Below are 22,298 nucleotides of genomic sequence, written 5' to 3'. Positions count from 1 at the left end.
AAGCCCATGTGACCCCTGAGGAACAGATCCTCAAACAACCTTAAGAGTAAAAATAAATCAGCTTATCTGGTCCAACTGTGTGTCCTTAAACACCCAAAAGGAAAGTATAACCAAAGATTAAAGGGGCCAATATTATTTCATAAGAGTCTGTATGTATAGCTAAAGGCAACAATGCCAGACAGGCAATACCTTCTTTTGAGTTGTTAGCCATGGTGGCCAAAGGGACTCCCATAGAGTAACCCAGCATAGAACTTGGAAAATGAACAGCAGACCCCAATCTTATCCAAAGGAATATTGACAACTGATTACCGCTAGATGAAGAACAGCTGACCCTCCTAAAACAAAGTCCTCTAGGTAGGCTGACTAGATTCACCAGAAGGGCAAGTAGTGGGGAATGGCTGGGGGTGCCGACAACACAGCATACAGTAGTAGGGATATCAGTGTATAAGGGCTCTAGTGGGGGTAGGGAGGCTATGGGAGGGTGCTACCTGGGAAGTGGGTGTATAAATAAAAATAAATAAATAAATAAATAAATAAATAAATTCTTCAAAGCATAAAAATTTTCTCCTTAATAATTAGTAGATGTGAAAAACATTATCATTGAAATCTACCTGATAACTTTATATCCATGCTCAGATGCCAAGGAGCTCAGAAAGTAACTGAATGTGACTAGTAATAATCAGATATACAGAGATTAGAAACACATGTGCAAAGATTAGAAATGCATGTGCAAACGACTTAATGTCAATTGCATTAAAAATGAAGTTTTCTGCATGAAACTCTGTATTTTAATAATTAAATGGAGATCTTTTTTAAAGGTTAAAATCTCATTTAATTTTATGTCTTATAGGGTTTATACTGAGTACAGTATTGTAAAACTGTATTAATTCAAATGTAAACCTAAAAATTTACAGCCCATTTTGAAAGAGATGCATCTTAGTTCTGGAAACTGTTATTGAATATGTCAATGCTGTTGTAATGAAATGCTTCTTCTAATTATATGGTTATTAAATAAATTTAAAAATACTAAAAGTTATAAGTGTTCTGGTTGTTATTGTTGCTTTTTTTCATATACAACTGCTGAGCAATTAAGAAGGCTTTGTAATTATAACACAAAGGTTGGAGGACATGAAAGAATGAAAAACTTAGTTGGATGAAATACCAAAGTGGAAAAATCATCAAAATTTTCACTTTAAAGACAAATGAGGGGGCTACATGTATAGCTCAGTAGTAGACCTCATACTTAACATGTATAAGGCTCTGGGTTCCATCTCCAGCCCCCCAAAAGACAAAGAGAAGCTGAGAAAAATGTTTAGGACACAGAAAAAGGATAAAGAGCTAACGTCCTTGAGTAACAGAAAAATGAGGAAAGGAATTTTTTAGACAGGTCATATAGCCAGGCATGGTGGTGCATACCTTTAGTCCCAGCACTCAGGAAGTAGAGGCAGGTGCATCTCTGTGAGACTGAGGACAGCCTGGTCTACATAGTTCCAGGCCTGCTGGAGCCACAGGGAGACCCTGTCTCAAACAACCCCTCCTCAAAATAAAACAGCAGCTCATATAAAAACAGTGTAAGTGGCTCTTTAAACATAATCATATAAATTCAACCTCAGTCATAGTAAGACAAATGCATATTAGATCTGTACTGAGATACCAAGTTTTAACCTATCAGACTGGTACCAAAGAAAAAACAAATATGATCCAGGCATGGTGGCACAGGCTTGTAATTCCAGAAACCAAAAACTGAGGCAGGAAGATCACAAATCTGAGGTCATCCTAGCAAGTTTCAAGCCTACATAGTAAGACCTGTCTCACAAAGAAAACATTTTTAAGGAGTAAGAAACTATGTTGTCTTGCAAAATAATAATAATAATAATAATAATAATAATAGGCACTCATACAACTGATACAACCCACACTCCAGGCAATTTGGTCTATCAAAAATGAAATGCATTATCGTTTCCCAGGAATTCTAGTTGCTGAAATTTTCAAAAGCTAGGCATCAAAGCTGGAGAGATGGCTCAGTGGTTAACAGTAGTTGCTGCTCTTATAGAGGACCTGGGGTTCAGCTCCTGGCACCTATGTAGTAGCTCACAACTACATTTAACTCCAGTTCCAGGGGATTGGATGCCCTCATCTGGCCTCTGCAGGCATCAGGCATGTAGGTAGTACACAAACACACATTCAGACAAAACATTTATATACATATATAAATATATATATATAAATTATTTTTTTAAATCCAGGAATGGACCTGGGTCTAATGGTGCAGCCTGTAATCCCACTACTTGGAAAGCTGAAGGAGGATGACAAGTTAAAGATGACTGGCCTACAAAGGGAGTTCAAGGTCAGCCTGGGCAACTTAGACTCTGTCTCCAAAAAAACAGAAAAAGAGGGTTGGGATTTTGTCCAGTGGTAGAGTGCTTGCCTAGCATTCAGAAAGCCCTAGACTCAACCTCTAGTAGAACAGAGACATGGACACAGAGCTTAGCAGTGCACGGCTATAATCTTAGCACTTCAGAGCCTGAGGTAGGAGGAATAAAAATTTAAGACATGCCTGGGCTTCATAGGGAGACCTTTCAGAGACAGGTTAAGAGAAAATCTTTTTTCTTTTAAGTCAGGGTCTCCCTGTAGCCCTAGCTGGCTTGGAACTCGCTATATAGAAGAAGCTCGCCTAGATCTCATAGAGATCTGCCTGCCTCTGCCTCCCAAGTACTGGAATTTAAAGTGTGGGCCACAGAATGGATCTCCTTAAACATATTCTTCCTCTCTACCTTGTGCTAATTGATTATGTACAAGGATACTCATTGCTATGTTGTATATAATTTCAAAAGATTGAGAAACCCTTAAATTCCTGTTACTATAGGAGTCATTAGTATATTTCAAGATAGCCACACAATGGACATAATTCACTTCACTGTGCATACCAACATTGTTCACCAACATTAATTGTTGAGAAAAGCAAGTACTGAAAAGTGTGTATCTGTTTGTTTGAAGCTTGGGATTAAATCTAGGTCCTTGTACATGCCAAATATGTGCTGTACCATGCAGCAATACTCATGGGGTTATATAAACTGAAACAAACACAGCATATTCTTTGGGCCTCTCATCTTTTAAAAAAAATTTTTTATTTATTACTTTTATTTTTTATGTGTATGCGTGTATTGTCTGCATGTAGGTAAGTGCACCCATGTCATGCAGTGCCCTTGGAGGTCAGAAGAGGCTGTCGGATCCACAGTTGTTAGCTGCCATGTGGGTGCTGGGATTTGAACCCGGGTCTTCTGCAAGAACAACCAGTGTTCTTAACCGCTGAGCCATCTCTCCAGCCCTGGGCCTCTCAACTTTTACTCAATATTAGGTTCAATTTATCCATTTTACCATTTTTGGATATTTTCATCATTTCCAGTTACTGACTGTGTCAAATAATGCTAGAGTGAACATTACGTATGTGACCTAGCACATCAGTCAGACAGAACTGTTTCCTGCTATGGTCTACATTCATAGAAAGAATGATGAATAAGGCTAAAATGTTTTCCAAACTGCTCCAATTCGCACTCCCATCAGCTACACCTAGGAGCCCATGGTGCTTCTCATCCTATCTTTTGTCATGGTGCTTGTCACTGTCAGGCTTCTTGATGTGAGTCATTTGGGTGGTGTGTAGTTATATTGTGGTTTAAATATGCATTTTCTGGGCAACTGAGATTGGGCACTGTCTGAGGTGACTACTAACCATTTGGATACCTTCATTTGTTACCTATCTGCTCAATAAGGCCGCTGACTACTGCACACCCTGCTTTTTCTTACTGTTTAGTTGTTCTTTATATGTTCTGGGTAAAAGTCTCCTGTTTTAATATCATCTGTAGACTGTGATTTTCTTCTTATAATATCATAAAGGACAGAGTAGTAATCTTTGAGAGTAGAGTTCTGGAAAGTGGATGATAAGCTTTCTAGAGCTATAAAATGACAAATCACTCAGCTGTACATTTCTGTTTATACATATATTCACAATAAAACATGTTTTAAAATATACATTTAACTTATGATCTACTAACTCCACCCATATGTAAATACTTAGAGGCACATACATATATATGTACATGAGGAAACATGAACAAGAATTTTCATAAGATAGGTTTAGTGACATGTGCCCATGAGCCCAGTACTCAAAAAGCAAGAGGATTATGAATTCAAGGCCTTCTTGGGTTACATTAGTGAGTTTGAGCCAGGCGTGGTAGCGTACACCTTTAACCCCATCACTTAGGAGGCAGAGGCAGGCAGATCTCTGTGACTTCAAGGCCAGTCTGGTCTATATAGCAAGTTCCAGCTAAGGCAACAGGGAGACCATGTCTCAAAAAGACAAAAAAAAACAAAAAAAAAACACTCATACACATTACTGAGTTTGAGTCCATTCCAGGCCTCATCACTAATCCATTACTAATGTTCTTTGAGTGATAAAATACTGCGTCCAGAAAATAAAAATAGGTATTAATGGGAATATTCTAAAAATCAGAAGTTGTTTAAAATAAAACCTATGCCAACATTAATGATACACAATAGAAGATTTAGAAGATAAAGTATTTTTAACTAATAAGAAGGAGTGCAAAAGAGATAGAAAAGTACCAGGCATGGTGGCACATACTTGTAATCTCAGGAGGCTGAAGCAGAAGGATTACAAGTTCAAAGCCAGCCTGGGAAACTTAGCAAGACTTTACCTAAAAAAAGGCGGGGGGGGCTGGAAAGATGGGTTAGTGCTTAAGAGCACTGGCTGCTGCTTTTGCAAAGGACCAGAGTTCAGTTCCCAGCACCCACAAAGGGGCTAACAACCATCCTTAACTCCAGTTCCAGGAGACCCGACACCCTCTTCTGACCTCCACAGGCATTGTACATATGAAGTGCACTTATATACATGCAGGCAGAATACTCATACACATAAAATAAAAATAAATAAACCAAAAAAATTTTAAAATTATTTTAAAGGATTGGGGATGTAGCTTCATGGTAGAGTCTTCTAGGGCTAGGAATGTAGCTTCAAGTGGTTGTGAAAATTAAATCAAGGTTGGAAGATATGCACACAAGATTGTTTCTTTCCTTCAGACTCTGAAGTTCAGGATGAATTCCTACATACACCTGGGACTCTCTTTTTCCCCCTTACCTCACAGGCCTTGGCATTTCCCCCTGGCTGGGGAGGGTCCTGGATAGCTGCCATGTTTATAATGAACCTCTGCTCTTGGGCTCTTGTCAGTAACTCTACTCTGCCCACGTTCTCCAAACCTGGTGAGGTCTTTGAAGTTGACAGGAGCTGTTTGGGTCAGAAGGAAGACCCTGCAGTCTTCGCTAAGGAGTCTCCCTTTGGGACCCTGGAGAAGCTCAAAGACACCTGGAAAGACAGTGTGTACATGGTCAGAAACATACAACACATGACACACAATCATTTTATGGTGGTGTCAAAGTATAGACAACCCACTGGATACTGTGAGGTAGACAAAGTCCTCAAAACATCTATTCTGCTTATTAATCAAAATGGAATATGAGGAAGACTGAGATAAATAAAGGTTTAAATTCTAGTTCTGCCAATATTTACATGTGACATTACAAAAAAAATCATTTTCAGTTTTATTTTTTTTAGATGAATCAAAACTATCTCAAGTTAGGGGGCTGGAGACATGGCTCAGTGGTTAAGAGCACTGACTATTCTTGCAGAGGACCCGGGTTTGATTCCCAGCACCCACATGGCGACTATGAACCATCCTTAACTCCAGTTCCAGGGGAATCCAAAGCCCTCTTCTGACCTCTGTGGCATTGCACGACATGGATGCACTCACATACATGCAGGCAATACACTCATACACATAAAATAAAAATAATAAATAAAATACTTAAAAAAAACTATCTCGTTATTAAATGAGATAATGTTTATAAGACACTTAGCATGAGACTGGCACAATGTAAATATTATATATTTATATTAGCAGATACAGCATGAATTGATACAGGTTGAACATCCTTAATTTGAAAGTCTCAAATTCAAAATGCCTCAAAATCCAAAATTTTTTGAGCACTGACATGATGTAGAAATGGAAAACTCCATACCTGACCTCATGTGATGGACCAAGGCAAAATATAGTTGCCAAAAATATTGCATAAAATTACCTCCAGGTGAAGCATATGAAACATATAAGAAGTCCATGTATAGCCCGGGGTTGTATCCCTAAGATATCTCATTATAAACACACAAATGATCCAAATCTGAAAAAAAAACCTCATAAAACCCAAAACACAAAATCCCAAGTATTTCAGATAAGGGATAATTCCACTGTATTAAGAAACTGTGTAACATACAAAGGCAGGTACCTCATATAATTTGCACAAGAACCTTTCATCTATATACTATTATAATTCTTATTATTTCATTTTTATATACAGAAATGGAAGTTTAGTAATAGCAAGTTAAATCCAGTTTACCTGACTCTCCAAAGTTCATGTTCTCAATATAACATACAATATCCTGTACATTGTAGGCCCAAAATAAATGTGGTTCTCCTTTTAATAGATGCTTAAAATAATGGCTTACAAATGTAGAACTGAAAAGTAAAGTTTTTTTTTAAGAGAAGACATACCATAAAGAAAATATAATAGCCAAGAAGTAAAAAACTAAAATTGTTAGTGTCTCAAACATATTCAGTCTCTCTCTCTCTTCTCTCTCTCTCTCTCTCTCTCTCTCTCTCTCCTCTCTCTCCCTCTCTCTCCCCCCTCTTCCTCTCCCCTCCCCTCCTCTCTCTCCTCTCCTCTCCTCTCTCAGATAGTAATATACTTTCTTTTCTTATGCCTGTGGAACTTTTTTTTTTAGTCTTTTTGAGACAGGCTGGCCTTGAACTCATGATGCTCCTGCCTCAGCCTCCTGACTACTGAGACTACAGGAATATGCCACAATGATCATCTGCCAATGGGCATTTATAAAATGTGTTTATTGGGGCTGGAGAGATGGCTCAGCAGTTAAGAGCCAATACTGCTCTTGCAGAGGACCCAGATTCAGTTCCCAGTACCCACATGATGGTCAACAACCGTCCATAACTCCAGTTCCAGGGGATCCCCTCTTCTGACCTCCTCAGGCATTGTATGACACAATTGCACTTATATACATGCAGGCAATACACTTATACACATATAATAATCATAATAATGATAATAATTAATAAAATATTTTAAATGTGTTTACAAAATTCCTTTGAACAACTTTGCCATAAAGAATATAGAATAAATGGGGATTTGTATTTTGCTTTAGTTTTTGTTTCTATTTTTGAAACAGAGTGTCACTATGTAGGCTAGGCTGACCTCAAACTTGTCATTCTTCTGCCTCTAAGTGCTGGGATTATAAACCTATGCCACGACAAACAGCATGGACAAATGTTTTACTGTTGTGAATTGACAGGTTATAATCTCTGGTCATAGCATATGATGTTCAATATCATTAGTCATTAGGGAAACACAAATCCAAGACCGAAATCTTCCATTCATTAGGATACCACTTTGGGGCTGGAAAGGTAGCTCAGTGATTTAGAGCACTTGCTGCTTTTCTAAGGGACCAAGTTTGGGTTCTCAGCACCCATGTCAGGTGGCTCACAACCACCTGTAACTCCAGCTCTAGGGGATCTGACACCACTACAGGCACCCACATGCAAGTGTATATACCCACACACAGAGAAGCAGACATACAGATACACATAAATAAAAAAAAAATCTTTAAAAGGTTAGTTTTTAAAAGGATACCATTTCCCATTCATTAGGATGGCTAAAATAAGAAAAAACACAGGCATTAGTGAGATGTGAAAAAAACAGAGTTGCCATGCATTTCTACTGGGATCATAAAATGGTATAAGCACTTATGGCAGGGCCTCAAAATGATAACCATAGATTTACCATATGATCCAGCAATTCCACTCCTACCTATCTACCCAAGAAATTGATACGTATTTCCACTCCAAAAGTTATATACAAATATTGATCACAGCATGATTCATAGTAGCCTAAAGTGGAGCAGCCTAATATCTGCCAATTGATAAACAGAAACAAAATTTTGTATAACCATACTAGAGAATATTATTTGGCAGCCAAAAGGTACTGATACTGCAATAACATGAATTCTCCTTAAAACTATCATCCTTAGAGAATATAATCAGGCAAAAAAGATCACATATTCCATGCTTACGCAAAATATCCAGAATACGCAAATTCAGACAGAGATTAGATAAACAAATAAATGGAGGTATGGATGGTATGAATGATGAATGTCTGCTAATGAGGACAAAGTTTCTCCATGGGTTTTTTAAAAGGTTCTAATATTTATTATAGTGATGGTTGCACAACTGTGGATATACTAAAAACCACTGAAATGTACATTTTAAATGTGTGAATTTTATATTAGAATTATGTAAACAAATATAGTCTCTTTTCTTTTTTTGATTTTCTGTTGAGCTTTTGTACATTTCATACAATCAAATTTAGATCCCTCCCCCATCCATAATCCCCACCCCCACACCAGACCACATATATTCTACCATACATGTCAAGTCCTATCCAGTCAAGCATTTGTACTGAGATGTCTTTTGGTGCAAATTCATCCACTGGAGTCTAGTCAGCCTATCTAGAGATCATAAGTAAGGCTGACTCTCCCTCAACCAGTAGTAATGAGTCTCCAATAGGTCCTAGACTAGGGCCAACCCACCACCCATTTCCCTTGCTCCTCTCTGGGCTCTTGTCTGATTTGAGTTGGCATGAGTCCTGTGCTCGATGCCACCATGGCCACAAGTTCACATGTGGCCTGCAAGCTTCCAGTGGCCTGAAAGCCTCTGCTTCCCTATATTCATGGACCAACCCTGACTCTTATACTCTTTCTGCCCTCTCTTCCACAATGGTCCCTGAGCTGTGTGTGGGAAAAGTTTAATATAGAAGTCCTATCCAGGGACACATACTCTGCGCTCTCTCTCTCTCTCTGTCTCTCTCTCTCTCTCTCTCTCTCTCTCTCTCTCTCTCTCTCTCTCTCTCGTCTTTTATTAGTCTTTTTTTTTTTGAGACAGGATGTCCCTGTAGTCCCAGTTGGCCTCGAACTCATAGAGATCCACATGCCTCTGCCTCCTGATTGCTGGGTTTAAAGATGTGTGCCACTACACCCGGCTGCAGTCTCTTATCCTTTAAAAGTTGGCCAGTTGTGACTTTTTATGTGCATCTCTGCACTCTGTTGTATAAGGAAGCTTCACTGGTGAGAGTTCAGGGATGCACTAGTTTTCTCTCTACCCCCCATTCCACTATGTTCCATGAGTCTTAGATGTAGAGTTTCTACTGTAGATATGTCACCTAGAACTGGGTATTTCTTAGACGTATGTTCTCTATGTCTGACCAGTTGTGGGATTCTGCAGTAGTTTCCATCTGCTGAAAAAAGAAGCTTCTTTGATGAGTGGAAAACAGGCAGTACCCTCCAAGATATAGGCGTAAGAAAGGACTTTCTAAATGGACATCAGCTGCTCAGGCCATTAAGGTCAACGAATAAGTGGTACCTCATTAAGCTACAAAGCTTCTGTACAGCAAAAGAAACAACCAAGGAAGTCAAGAGGAAACTCACTGAGTGGGAGACAATTTTTACCAGGTACACATCCAACAGAGGATTAGTATCCAGAATATACAAAGAACTCAAAAAACAAGGAAACAAGAAAATAAATGACCCAATAAAAAGATGGGCTAAGGACCTGAACAGAAAGTTCTCAAATGAAGAAATAAAAATGGTTAAGAAACACTTAAAAAGTGCTCAACATTCTTAGTAATTAAAGAAATGCAGATAAAAACCACTTTAAGATTCCATCTTACCCCAGTCAGAGTGGCTAAGAGCAAGAGAATGAAAAACACCAAATGCTATCAAGGTTGTGGAGAAAGAGGAACACTCATTCACTGCTAGTGGGAATGCAAACTTGTGCAACCACTATGGAAAGCAGTGTGGAGAATTCTCAAAGAACTGACAATGAACCTACAATATCATCCACTTATACAACTCCTTGGCATATACCCAAAGGTTTTATTCTACTGTATATCCATGTTCATTGCTGCTCTCCTCACAAATGGAAACAACCTAAATGTCACTCTGATGGATGGATAATGAAAACGTGGTACATTTACACAATGGAGTACTACTCAGCAGTAAGAAAAGATGAAATTTGCAGATAAATGGGTGGAACTAGAAACTGTTATACTGAGTGAAGTAACAGAAAAGCAGAAAAGCAAGCAACTTCTGTTCTCCCTTATTTTCAGATCATAGCAGTAATCCCTTATATGTGAGTATATATCCTGATATAACACCAGGAGCCAGGAAAAATGGAAAGGAACCATGGCGGTAAAGAAAAAGAACGAACCCAAAAGAGGGGGATAATAGGAAACAGATGTTACCATGGGGGGGAGGTGGGAAAAGTGGGAGTGTTAGGCTGGGAGAGGAGGAGCGAGGGACATATAGGGAGCCACAGTGGGGGAGGCAGGAATTTAGAAGAGGAGGTAGGCGTTATTGGGGTGAGGGAGGGGATAATGGGGTCTCTTGGACTGGGGAAGGAGGAGGGAGGTTGAATGGGGGGAGAGATAGTAGAGATTAATGGATCCTGGAGGGCTAGGGAAGCCAGAGGGAAATGTGTTGCCTCTGAAACTCCCTAATAAATGCATATATAGTGCCTGAACATTAGTGAATATGTATACCTGGGGGCTGTATGGCAAGGAACACAGTGCCAGACAGGAGAGACCTCCCTTCAAGTAGTTGGTTAGAGTGGTTCAAGAGACTCCAAAATAACACAGGCTCAGGCTATTGCCAGAGCTCTTGGTTATCCCCCAGAACTGTAAGATAAGACGCTACTGCTGAAGACAGGACCTACTTCGGACACAGGTCTTGGAGCAATGGAGCAGGAACTGACCTGGAAGCCTTCTACTTGAAGTTTAGTTCTCATAGTTCTGGAGGATACTATGCAAGCTGCTAAGGGAGAAAAATCAATCAGTGGTTCAACCCAGCCCTAAAGTCTAATAACCATAATGACCAGCATAGCAAATGACCTCTATTGGTGCAGTAGTGGCACTGTTATCTGGGGAATAAGTATACCATACAACACTTATCTTTTTCTTTTTGAAAGAATATCTCACTATGTAGTCCAATTTGGCCTCAAATTTGCAAATCTCCCACCTCAGCCTTCCCAATGCTGGGATTATAGGAATGTGCCACCACAACCAGCAGTGGGTGCTTATTTTATTACATTTATTTATTTGACACAGGAGGGGTGCCACATATGCCATGGCACAGCATGTGGAGGTCAGACGACAACTTGTGTAATGCCTCTCCTTCCACCACATGGGTTCCAGGAATCAAACTCAGGTTGTCAGGCTTGACAAAAAGCACCTTTATGCACTAAACCATCGCTTCAACACCTATTTTTGAAAAGGTAAGAAACTTTTCCCTATAAAATCCATTATCAAATTGGGAAATCAATATGAAAACTATATAATTTTTACCAGAACTTATTAAACACAAAGTTGTATTTACAGTGAAATTTATAGCTTTTAAAATGTGTATTTGTGTGTGCCTTCATGTATGTAAGAGTACATATATACACAGGAGCCCTTGGAAGTCAAAAGAGGGCATTGGATCCCCTGGAGCTGGAGTTATAGGTGGTTGTGAGCTGCCATGTGGTTGCTGGGAACTGAACCTGGGTCCTCTGTAAGAAGACTAAGTACTCTCAAACACTGAGCCCTCTCTCCAGCCTCCAAATTTATAACTTAACAGCTTTATTTTTAAAGGTGACTATAATAAAAAATGAGTTATATATTTAGCCTAATACATTGATAGGAGGAAGATTTTAAACAAAAGCAAAATCTAAGTATTTGCAATTAATAAAAATAAAATTTTAGAACCATGAAAGGTGCCACACACCTGTGATCCCGGCACTCAGAAGGCTGAAATAGAAAAATACTGAGTGTGAACCCAGCCTGGGCTACACAGCACAACCCTGTATCAGTAAATAAATACACATAATGTTAATAAATGAAATAAATATGGCACAATAGTGTTTAAAAAAATCTAGCCCTTTGAAATGGTTAGTATCATAGAAAATCCCTTGATGAGCCTGATAGACCAGAATAGTAAATATACTTGTTGAAATGAGAGAGAAAAAAATCTTTTTCAATTAGGGGAGTGTTTATTTACTGCAGCATATTATGTACAACTATATAGCAACACTTTTTAAAATTTATATGAAACAAGTTCATCTCTAAAATGTCAATTAACAAAGTTAATATAAGAAAAAAGACAATAAAAAGAAAAGAGACAATAGAAACCAGTGAGTGTAAAAGAACAAAGGAAAAAAATAACCCCAATATAACAAGCACAAAAACCTCTAAAAGGTAGAAAGGAAAAGTGAATAGTTTGCAGATTGTTGCACTTGGGAAGTAACACAGTGGTGAGTTCCCTGAGTTTTTCTTTTCATTTCCAAATATCACCTTAAAGATACTAGAGAAGCTTATAATGCCAGTTTCCTTCATAAAAGAACAGGAGAAGGCAACCTAACTGAACCCAGCCTGGACTGGGTTTTTTAATGTTTTTTAAAACTTTAGTTATTCATGGCTGGGCGTGGTGGCACATGCCTTTAATCCCACCACTCAGGAGGCAGGGGCAGGTGGATCCCTGTGAATTCGAGGCCAGCCTGGTCTGGTCTACATAGTGAATTTCAGGCCAGCTGGGGCTACAGGGAGACCCTGTCTCAAAAAAGACCAAAAAAAAAAACCCTTCAGTTATTCATTTATTTTTATTTTTATGTGTATGAACTAGTACATTTCCCTCTGGTTTTTCATACCATCTAAGTATTATTTATCTCTCCTCTCATTCCTCTGTATAATCCTCCCTACTCCCTCCCCAGTTAAAGTACCCCTCTTTCCCCATTTCCCCCTTAACACCTAATATCTCCCTCTCTCTCCTTCCTACTATCTCCCTCTCATAAGCTCCTTCTTCCCCTTTATCCCATTATCCTGGTTCCTGTGGTTACATGAGGATACATACTCACATATAAGGATTTGGTGCTAGGATCCACATATAAGGGAGAACATACGTCGTTTCTTTTTCTTAGTCTGTTACTTCACTTAGTATAACAGTTTCTAGTTCCATCCATTTACCTGCAAATTTCATGATTTCGTTTTTCTTCACCACTGAGTAGAACTCCAGTGTGTAAATGTACTACATTTTCATTAACCGCTCATCAGTTGAGGGACATTAAGGTTACTTCCATTTCTTAGCTATTGTGAAAAAGGCAACAACAAATATGGCTGTGCAACTATCTCTGTAGTAGGATGAATCCATTAGGTATATGCCAAGGAATGGTATGACCGGATCATATAGTGGATTTATTTTTAGTTTTATAAGACTTCTCCATACTGATTTCCACAGTGGTTGTACCAGTTTGCAATCCCACCAACAGGGAATGAAGGTTCCCCTTTCCTGCATCTTCACCAGCATTTGGTGTCATTAGTTCTCTTTTCTGACTGGAGTTAGATGAACTCCTAAAGTAGTTTTGATTTGCATTTCTCTAATTACTAAGGATGTTGAATATTTTTTTAAAGTGCATCTTAGTCATTGTTATCTCTTCTTTTTGTTTGGCCTGCATATGTGTAAGTGCACCCGTATATGCTATGCCCACGGAAGCCAGAAGAGGGCATTTGATCTCCTGGAACTGTAGTTATGGACAGTTGTTAGAAATCATATGGGTGCTGGGAACAGAACCCAGGTCCTCTCTAATAGCAGCAAGTGCTCTTAATCACTGAATCACCTCTCCAGCCCCCCAGAAAGCATTGTTTTGCTTTATACAAGTTTAAAACGTGTATTTAAAATACAATTTATAGCCTGGTGTCATGGCACACACCTTTAGTCCCAGCACTCAGGAGTTAGAGGCAGGTGGATCTCTATGAGATCAAGGATCAATCAAGCACACCCTGTCTCAGTAACAACAATAAAAAAGTCAAAGTAAGGACTTTTTTACTACAAATAAGCTTATGTACATCAGTTCAATGACTTGGATGTTGGAAATAGTCCAATTCCTCCTAAAAGACAAATTACCACAACTCACCCAGTCTTGGATAATGTGAAATGATATTAAATAGATCGTCTGAATAATTGCAAAGTTATGACAGAAACTGAAGCCATAATTAAAAATCCAAATGTGTTGTGCTCGCTTTGGCAGCACATATACTAAAATTGGAACAATACAAAGAAAATTAGCATGGCCCTGGTGCAAGGATGCCATGCAAATTCATGAAGCCTTCCATATTTTTTGAAAAAAGAAAATATATCCAAATGTAAATTTCCAAGCTCACATGGTTTTTTTCATTGGAGAACTGGACCAAACATTTAAAGAAAAATTACCACTAGGGCTAACAAGATGGCACAGCAAGCCTGATGACCTGAGTTTGATCCCAGGAACACACATGGAAGAATGAGAGAACCAACTCCCCTAAGCTGTCCTCTGAACTCCATATACACACTGTGATGGTCCCTTCCACCGCCCCCCTCTCTCTCATAAATAAATAAATGTAAAAAAGAAAAAGTATCATTAATCCCATACCATCTCTTCTAGAAAACGGGAAAATAGAAAATAGCTCCCAATTTAATCTATGAAGCTATTACTCTAATACTCAAACCAAATAATGTCAGTATCAAAAAAAAGGAGCTATAACTCAGTACCTCTCGTGATTTAGACACAAAAATCCTTTTTAAAAAAGTTCTTAGGCCCTCTGGTCCCTGTCCCATCTGCCTGTGGGTCCTACACCATGAGCTCCATACAGTTTTTCTGACTGGCTCTTGGAGGTGAAGAACTGGCTCCTATCTATATATGACCCCCAGAAGGAAGTCAAGCTCCACAGCTGGATCAAGGGACTCATGGGCCTCTCCATTGGGCCTGACTTCCAGAAGGGTCTGAAAGACTTGGTTATCTTATGCACACTCATGAACAAGCTGCAATCCGGCTCTGTGCCCATGACTAAAGTAATAAAGACAGTGTACAACTACTAGAGAGCAATGGAACACAAAACAGCTCAGAAAGAGCCCTCACACAAGTATGGCCAATTTATTTTTTGATAAATGTGTAAAACAAGTTAATGGAGGAAGAATAATCTTTCCAAATGAATGGTGCTTGAGTAATTGGACTTCCATAAGCGAACAAACACCCCACAACCCAATTCTCACATGTTACAGCAAAAAATGACTCACAATGGATCATTAGCAGCAAGGAGAAATTAACAAACCACCATCACAGCAAAGAGTTATCTCTCCCTTCTCAGTAATGAAAGTAGACCTCCTCCTGCGCAAAAAGCCTAAAATTTGCATAACAGAACTGACAACTAAATAATTAAACAGTATTTTCTAGACTAGGCCATAAGTCTCATATTTAAAGAACGAGCTTCACGTAGACATTTTTCTAACAGAAAACTAAGATTACAAATCCATTAAACAGGTGAACTTTGGTTGAAAATGCACTTCCACATAACTCCTGTGGAAAAGACAAATTATTAATTCCTTGAAAACACTGCAAACATAATGTAACAAACCGGTGGATCTGAAAGTGAACTTTAAGACATTCACGTTGATAGAAAACAGAAAAGCCCTGCAAAATTATGGGCGAATCATCCAACTCAAGTTAGACAAACGATTCCACCACTGCCCACAGAGAACACCTGGCACTTACCCTCCCCGACCGCCCATCACTTCTGCACTCATCTCTGAGCTGAATCTCCTTGACAATTGACAGTGGCTGGGCAGCGCAGCTGCTTCCGGCCACCGCCCTAGCGCCGCCCCATTGGGGGGATTAAGAGGGGGAGGGGCGGGACACGGAGGAAAACGGGGACTGCCGTCTACGCATGAGCAAACCACTTTCCAAGATTCTCATAACCTGGAGACCCTTCATACCCAGCGTACCCAGGAGCTATTGTGGGACATAAATACAAGAGGAACCTGGTGGAGCCTGGGCCTCGCTTCTCCACTAGCTACAGGGTGTTGGAAGACGGTTTATTTAGTACCACAGAGAAGGATGTCTGTAAACTCACAGAGCAGAGATGTAGAGCTGTGTTGCTAGCGGGGAACAGGAGTGAAGACCTTTCTGGGCTTACTGGAGATCTTTGAATCTGAACTCCACAATCTGCAAAATACCAGTGGAGCATCTAAGGGTCCCTTAGACACAGGCGCCTACAGCTGTCTACTGGCAGATACTACAGGGTGGGAAGTGGGGTGAATTCAGGCTGGAAGATACCACAAGGTACAAGAGGGAGAAATCGGAGGGGTGCAAATATTCCTAGGAGGTGCCACAAGAGGAAGGGGAGGGGTATGGAAATCATTAAGTTCCCAAAAGCTGCTACACTTATGGGGCTTGGCTGGTCTACTGCAACTAAAATAAATGTTTGTACCAATACAATATTTTTTTTTTGTCTTTTTGAGACAGCGTCTCCCTGTAGCCCCAGCTGGCCTGGACCAATAATTTTAATGAGTCCTTAGTCTAATATCTTATCCAGAAAAATATCTTTAAGGGGCCAGTGAGATGGCTCAGCAGGTAAAGGTGCTTGCAACCAAGACTGATAACCTGAGTTCAATCCCTGAACCCAAGATGGAAAAAGAGAATCAATGCCAGGCATGGTGGCGCAGGCCTTTAATCCGAGCACTTGGGAGGCAGAGGCAGGTGGATCTCTGTGAAGTCGAGGCCCGCTGGGGCTACAGGGAGACCCTGCCTCAAAAAGACCAAAAAAAAAAAAAAAAAAAAAAAAAAAAGGAAAAAGAGAATCAATTCTTGAAAATTTTCCTCAAACCTTCACACCTGAGGATGTACACACACACACAAATCACCACCACCACCACCGAGAGAGACACAATGTATTTAAAAAACATCTTTAGGAAATTGTTTTTATTTTCTCAAAGTTACGTTGTTGATGGTGCTCTTTGCAAATGTAGCTTTAACATAAGACTCCGATTCTGCCCTTTAAGCAGTTTGCTGACCCTTATCAATTCCCACGTGGAATGCTGGAAGTGCCCCTACCCTTCTGGGATATGTCATTGCAACAGAAGGTGAAGAAGTCTCACTGCCTTTCAGCTGCCATCTCCTGTTCATTCTTCAAAACTAGGTTCAATTAGCTTTTCCTACAGGGAATCCTTTTGTTAGAAGTAAAAGGATGTGTGTCCTGCTGAAGGCCTTTCTGAATCCTCACCTGAGAAAAGTATTTTGAGGTGATTTAATGTAGGTTGAAGTATAGGTTTCTTGGGACTGTAATTGTAGCCATCCCCTAAGGCTTCACATACCCCCCAAACAATAAATACATGTAAATGTAATACATCTTATGCCACTAAAATAAAGAACAAACTAGGAATTTCTCTATTTGCAATAAAGTTATATAAAAAAGAAAACAAAAGCCAGGCGTGGTAGCACATGCCTTTAATCCCAGCACTCGGGAGGCAAAGTCAGGTGGATCACTGTGAGTTCAAGGCCAGCCTGGTCTACATAGTTGAGTTCCAGGCCAGCTGGGGCTACAGAAAGACCCTGTCTCAAAAAGACCAAAAAAAATTGGTGAAATTGGGATTCAAGATTACCTTAGTTGAGGACAGGCAGGGCAACTCACAGGGGGTAGGGGGGACACAGCTTAGATAGGTAGAGGTTGCTGTCAAGGCATGTATTTGCTTTTGGTCAAATGTGCATAAGTGTGAACTGTATTATTAAAACTAACTAAACATTTAAATCTTTTATTATTTTTATTTTATGTGTATGACTGTATTGCCTGCATGTACGTAAGTGTCTCATGCCATTCAATGCCCAAGGAGGTCAGAAGAAGGCAGATACCCTGGAACTGGAGTTACAGATAGTTGTTAGTCGCCATGTGGGTGCTGGGAATTGAACCCGGGTCCTCTGCAAGAGTAGCCAGTGCTCTTAACTGCTGAGCCAAATCTCCAGCCCCCCAAAAACTAAACATCAAATGTAAAGAAAATCTTTGGTCTCAGACCAGAGATGCCACCTACTGGTGAGACAATCAGGGAGCAGGAGCTCTGTGGCCTTGACATTGCTGCTCCTCCCAAAGATGCTGTGGCTCTGTGGCGCAATCACCTCATGCTGTCACTCAGGCATCTGTTCAAATGGCCCCTTTTCAATGGCATTTCTTACCTGGACTACTCTAAAGCTCTTCCTCATGCTCCCTTTTCTTCCCAGTCTTCCTTTCTATTAAAAAGTATCTTTATTCATGTACTGTTTGCTCACTGAGTGGTTCAGCTGATGATGCAGTTATATCTACTTCTCAGCTACTTTATTTCTACTATATAGTCACAATGTAGAGGGTGCAAAATGCACACAGCAAAGTCTCTTTTTTTCCTATAGCAGTGAGTGCAGACCTTGCACACATACACGCAGGCACTCTGCCACTGAGATACATGTCCAGCCAAAGTCATTTCATTTTTTAACTTTTGCTTTTGCTGATATTTTTGTTTACTTGGTTTGTTGTTCTTATTGCTGTTGTTTTGAGACAGAATCTCAATATGCATCCCAGGCTGGCCTTAAACTATATAGTTGAACTGGAACTTATGGTCCTCTTGCCCCAGCCTATTAATTACTGGAATTACTGGTGGTGCCACCATGCCTACTTTTCTTAACATTTTCTTTATTTTCTTCCCAAAAGCCTCTGTAGGTATCTCTGCATGAAACACTGTTACAAAAGTAATTTGTATAAGTAATGCAAGAAAAACTAAAATATTTGAACTTTAGTTTGTTCTCTGCCACTTGTCATTTCTTTATGCAGACCCGTTTCTTTTTTAATTTTTTAAAATTTATTTAATAACCACATAATTAGTAGAAGTATTTTATTACAACAGCATTGACATAGTCAATAACAGTTTCCAGAACAAAGATGTATCTATTTCAAAATTGGCTGTAAATTTTTAGATTCACAGGGTTCAATTAATACAGTTATACATTATTGTACTTAGTATAAACTCTATTAAGACATAAAATTGAATGAGGTTTTAATCTTTAAAAAAGATCTCCATTTCATTTTAAAGACCTAAGTTTCTAATGTTATTTTACTTCTATATGAGGAACTTCTTTTAACATTTGTTGCAAGGCAGACCTAATGGCAATAAATTCCCTTGGTCTTGTTCATTTGCTTTGGGTTTTGCTTCTGTGGCGCTAGGGATGGAACCTAGGGCTTTGTGTGTGCTAGGCAAATGCTCTATAACTGAGTTACATCTCCAGGAACCATCTGTGAATTTTTGTATCACAAAGTCTATTTATCATTCTCTTTTAATTATTGGGGTTTTACATTTGTAACTTTAAATATTTCATTCCACTCTTTTATTGTTTGAATCGTTTTCAGCATGAAGTTTCAAGGTTTTTTTTCTCCCTCTAGACTCTTTCAAAATTTTCTTTGTCACTGATTTTCTTCAGTTTCATTCTCATACATCAGGACACAAGTTGTTTTGGTACTTACTCTACTCGCTGGGGCTGCAGTTCGATTCCTGCAACAAATTTTATGGAATTACTTGCCTGCTTTATTTCTTCAACTACACCTTTTTCTCCTTTTCTCTCTCTGCTTTTAATTATATATATATTACATGCTTTGTAATTATTTCACAGTTCTTGGATATTCTGTTCTGTTTAGTCTCATTTTTCCCCCTTGTATTTTTGCCATGGAAGTTTTCTATTCACATTTTTCAAACTTACTGTTTCTGTCCTCTATTGTGTCCAGTGTACTTGTGAGCCCATGAAAAGCATTATTAATTTCTGTTAAAATGGTTTTCATTTCTATCATTTCCTTTAGATTCTTTCTTAGGGTTCCCACATCTCTTCTTACATAACTCATCTGTTTTAGCCTGCTGTCTATGGCTTCTGTTACAGTCTTTAACATATCAAATTCCCTACATGATAATTTCAAAATCTGTGTCATATGAGTCTGGTTCTGATGCTGATTTTGTCTCCTCAGACTGTTTTAATTTTTTGCCTTTTGGAATACTTTGGTGACTTTTATTGACAACTGGATATGAAATATTAGGTATTTGATGTATATGGGATTTTAGTGAGATTTGCTGTTGATCTAAGAGCTGATCTATGTTTAATGCATACATGCCAAAGACCAGATTCCTCTAGTGTTCTTTTTTACCCTCTCCTGGCATCTTTGGGCTTCCCTAAGAACTCCCTCAGTAAGTAGTCTGTGTATTGAAGCTTTTTCAGCTGCAATTCACTGTTATACTATTATTATACTGTAGTATAATGAGAGACAGAGAGGATGTATTATATTTTCCTATGATTAAATTTCAGGCCCAATTCCCTGAGCTGGAGTAAGGCCTTTAGCATTAGTTATCCCTCCCCATATTCACTCCTCCCATTCCCCCACCCCATTTAACCCTTACTATTCCATTACTCCCTTTTCCCTATTTATATTACTATATTGTATTTCCCCTCCCATGAAGGACTTCCTCCCACATAGCCCCTTACTAGTTTCCTGACCAATTTAATGTACATAGATGATAGATAATAGAGATAGATAGATAGATAGATAGATAGATAGATAGATAGATAGATAGATAGATAGATAAAGACCTATGGAGTCTAATTTGTATCCCCAAATGTCTTTCAGTGTGGGTCCATCCTGGTTAATCTGCCAAGAGTCCCATCTTTCAAAGAGACTATGGATCCCCCTCCCAGCAGCCATGGGTTGACAAATTTTCCTTAGGTTGGCTTGGGGTTTCTGACATACTTCCCCATGTCTCCACGTGATTTTGTCTGATTTCAGCTTGCATAGGACTTTTACATGCTGTCACCATTGCTATAAATTCATACAAGTAACTGACCAGCTGTCTGGAAAACTCTACTTCCATGTAGTCATCCGCCACCTCTGGGTCTTACATTCTTTCTTCTCCCTCTTCCACAATGATCCCTGAGCCTTGGGAGGCAGAAGAGTGATACAGGTGTCCTATTCAGGGATAAGCACTCTGTAGCCTCTTGTTCTCTGCACATTAGCCAATTATACATTCCTGTGTTAGTCACCATGTGCTGCATAAGGAAACTTCTCTGATGAGAGTTGAGAAATACATTAATCTATGGGTATAACAATAAGTCATTAGGAGTCAGTTTAATATAATAATGATTTAGTAGAAAACTAGTACTAAGTTCTTTCCTATGTCCTGTGACCTGTCTAGCCTCAGATTCCTAAGCCTAGTATCAATGTCAGGTGTGGGCTTCATCCTAAGAAGTGGATCTTAAATCTGATTAGAGAATGGCTGGTTACTCCCATAATATTCATGCTGCTATTGCAACAGAGTCATATCTTTCCAAGGAAGTTGTTGTTGTAACTCATAGGAGTCACAGCTGGGTAAGAATGATGATTAATTTTCTCTTTAGGTAACATGCATAGTACTTTCCAGTACTATGAAAGCTAGCCGGTAGAGAAGAGGCTCTGAAGTCAGCACCAGCTTGATTTCTCCTTGTCAGTTCTACAGCTCATGTATATATAAGTGAAACACACATATCTAAAGATTCAAAGCTAGCATCTATTCATGAGAGAGAATATGCAACATTTGTCTTTCTGGTCTGGGTTACCTCACTCGGGATGATTGTTTCTATTTCCATCCATTTACCTGCAAATTTCATAATTTTGTTTTTTTAAGAGCTGAATAATAGTCTACAGTGTAAATGTACCATACTTTTATTATCTACTCATCAGCTGATGGACATCTAGCCATTCCCTGGCTATTGCAAATAGAGTAGCAATGAAAATAGATGAACAGGTATCTCTGTAGTAGGTTACAGAGTTCTTTGGGTGCTGTGGCTAGATCATGTAGTAAATCTATTTCAAGCTTTGTGAGTAATCTCCACACCGACTTCCATAATGGCTATACCACTTTGCACTCCCACCAGCAATGAATAAGTATTCCAGTTTTCCCACATCCTTGCCAGCATTTGTCATTTGGCTTTTGGATCTTAGCCATTTTAACTGGGGTAAGATGAAATAATTTTATTTGAAATATTTAAAATGTTTATACAGCTTTCACTTGCAAACAAACTCATGCATGCTTGATTGGATTACTGAGTAAAAACAAAGCTGAAACAAAATACTCTTCTGTTTTAACATGTGTTGGGGGACAGGTAGGAAGATACTATTCATTTTTTTAAAAGCTGACCATCCCCTAAGCGTTGGTCATAGAAGTGTAAACAATGTAAATTAGCCCACCATTCATGGCTGTCACATCATAACTATATTATCTGTGTGTTCTGAGATCA

The 22,298-nt window shown here is 39.2% G+C and overlaps 1 protein-coding gene and 1 non-coding gene across 7 annotated transcripts in view; one reads left to right on the top strand and one right to left on the bottom strand.

The window, feature by feature from the left end:
* The window catches only part of LOC103741632 (zinc finger protein 81), a 77,887-nt gene that overhangs the window by 37,413 nt on the left and 18,176 nt on the right, over positions 1 to 22,298 (bottom strand). For 3 of the 6 annotated variants that reach the window (XM_029568042.1, XM_029568044.1, XM_029568043.1), the window contains one exon: positions 5,153 to 5,377. The exons of 1 other annotated variant lie outside the window; for it this stretch is intronic. In XM_029568042.1, coding sequence (XP_029423902.1) covers positions 5,153 to 5,206 — 54 coding nt within the window. In that variant the 5' untranslated portion in view covers positions 5,207 to 5,377. Of the gene's footprint in view, positions 1 to 5,152; positions 5,378 to 7,767; positions 7,792 to 15,743; positions 15,813 to 22,298 lie in introns of those variants that run through there. 2 more of the 6 variants (XM_008842526.2, XM_029568045.1) reach the window with 2 other exon arrangements.
* Positions 14,228 to 14,334, top strand: LOC115071951. The gene has a single exon (XR_003851015.1). It is a non-coding gene; the product is annotated as a U6 spliceosomal RNA (small nuclear RNA).

This window comes from Nannospalax galili, unplaced genomic scaffold (genome assembly GCF_000622305.1).
Source record: "Nannospalax galili isolate Female #2095 unplaced genomic scaffold, S.galili_v1.0 scaffold741, whole genome shotgun sequence".
In the NCBI taxonomy this organism is placed as follows: Eukaryota; Metazoa; Chordata; class Mammalia; order Rodentia; family Spalacidae; genus Nannospalax; species Nannospalax galili.
Note: the sequence above shows the minus strand (reverse complement) of the source record. Positions and strands in the feature narration are given on the sequence as shown.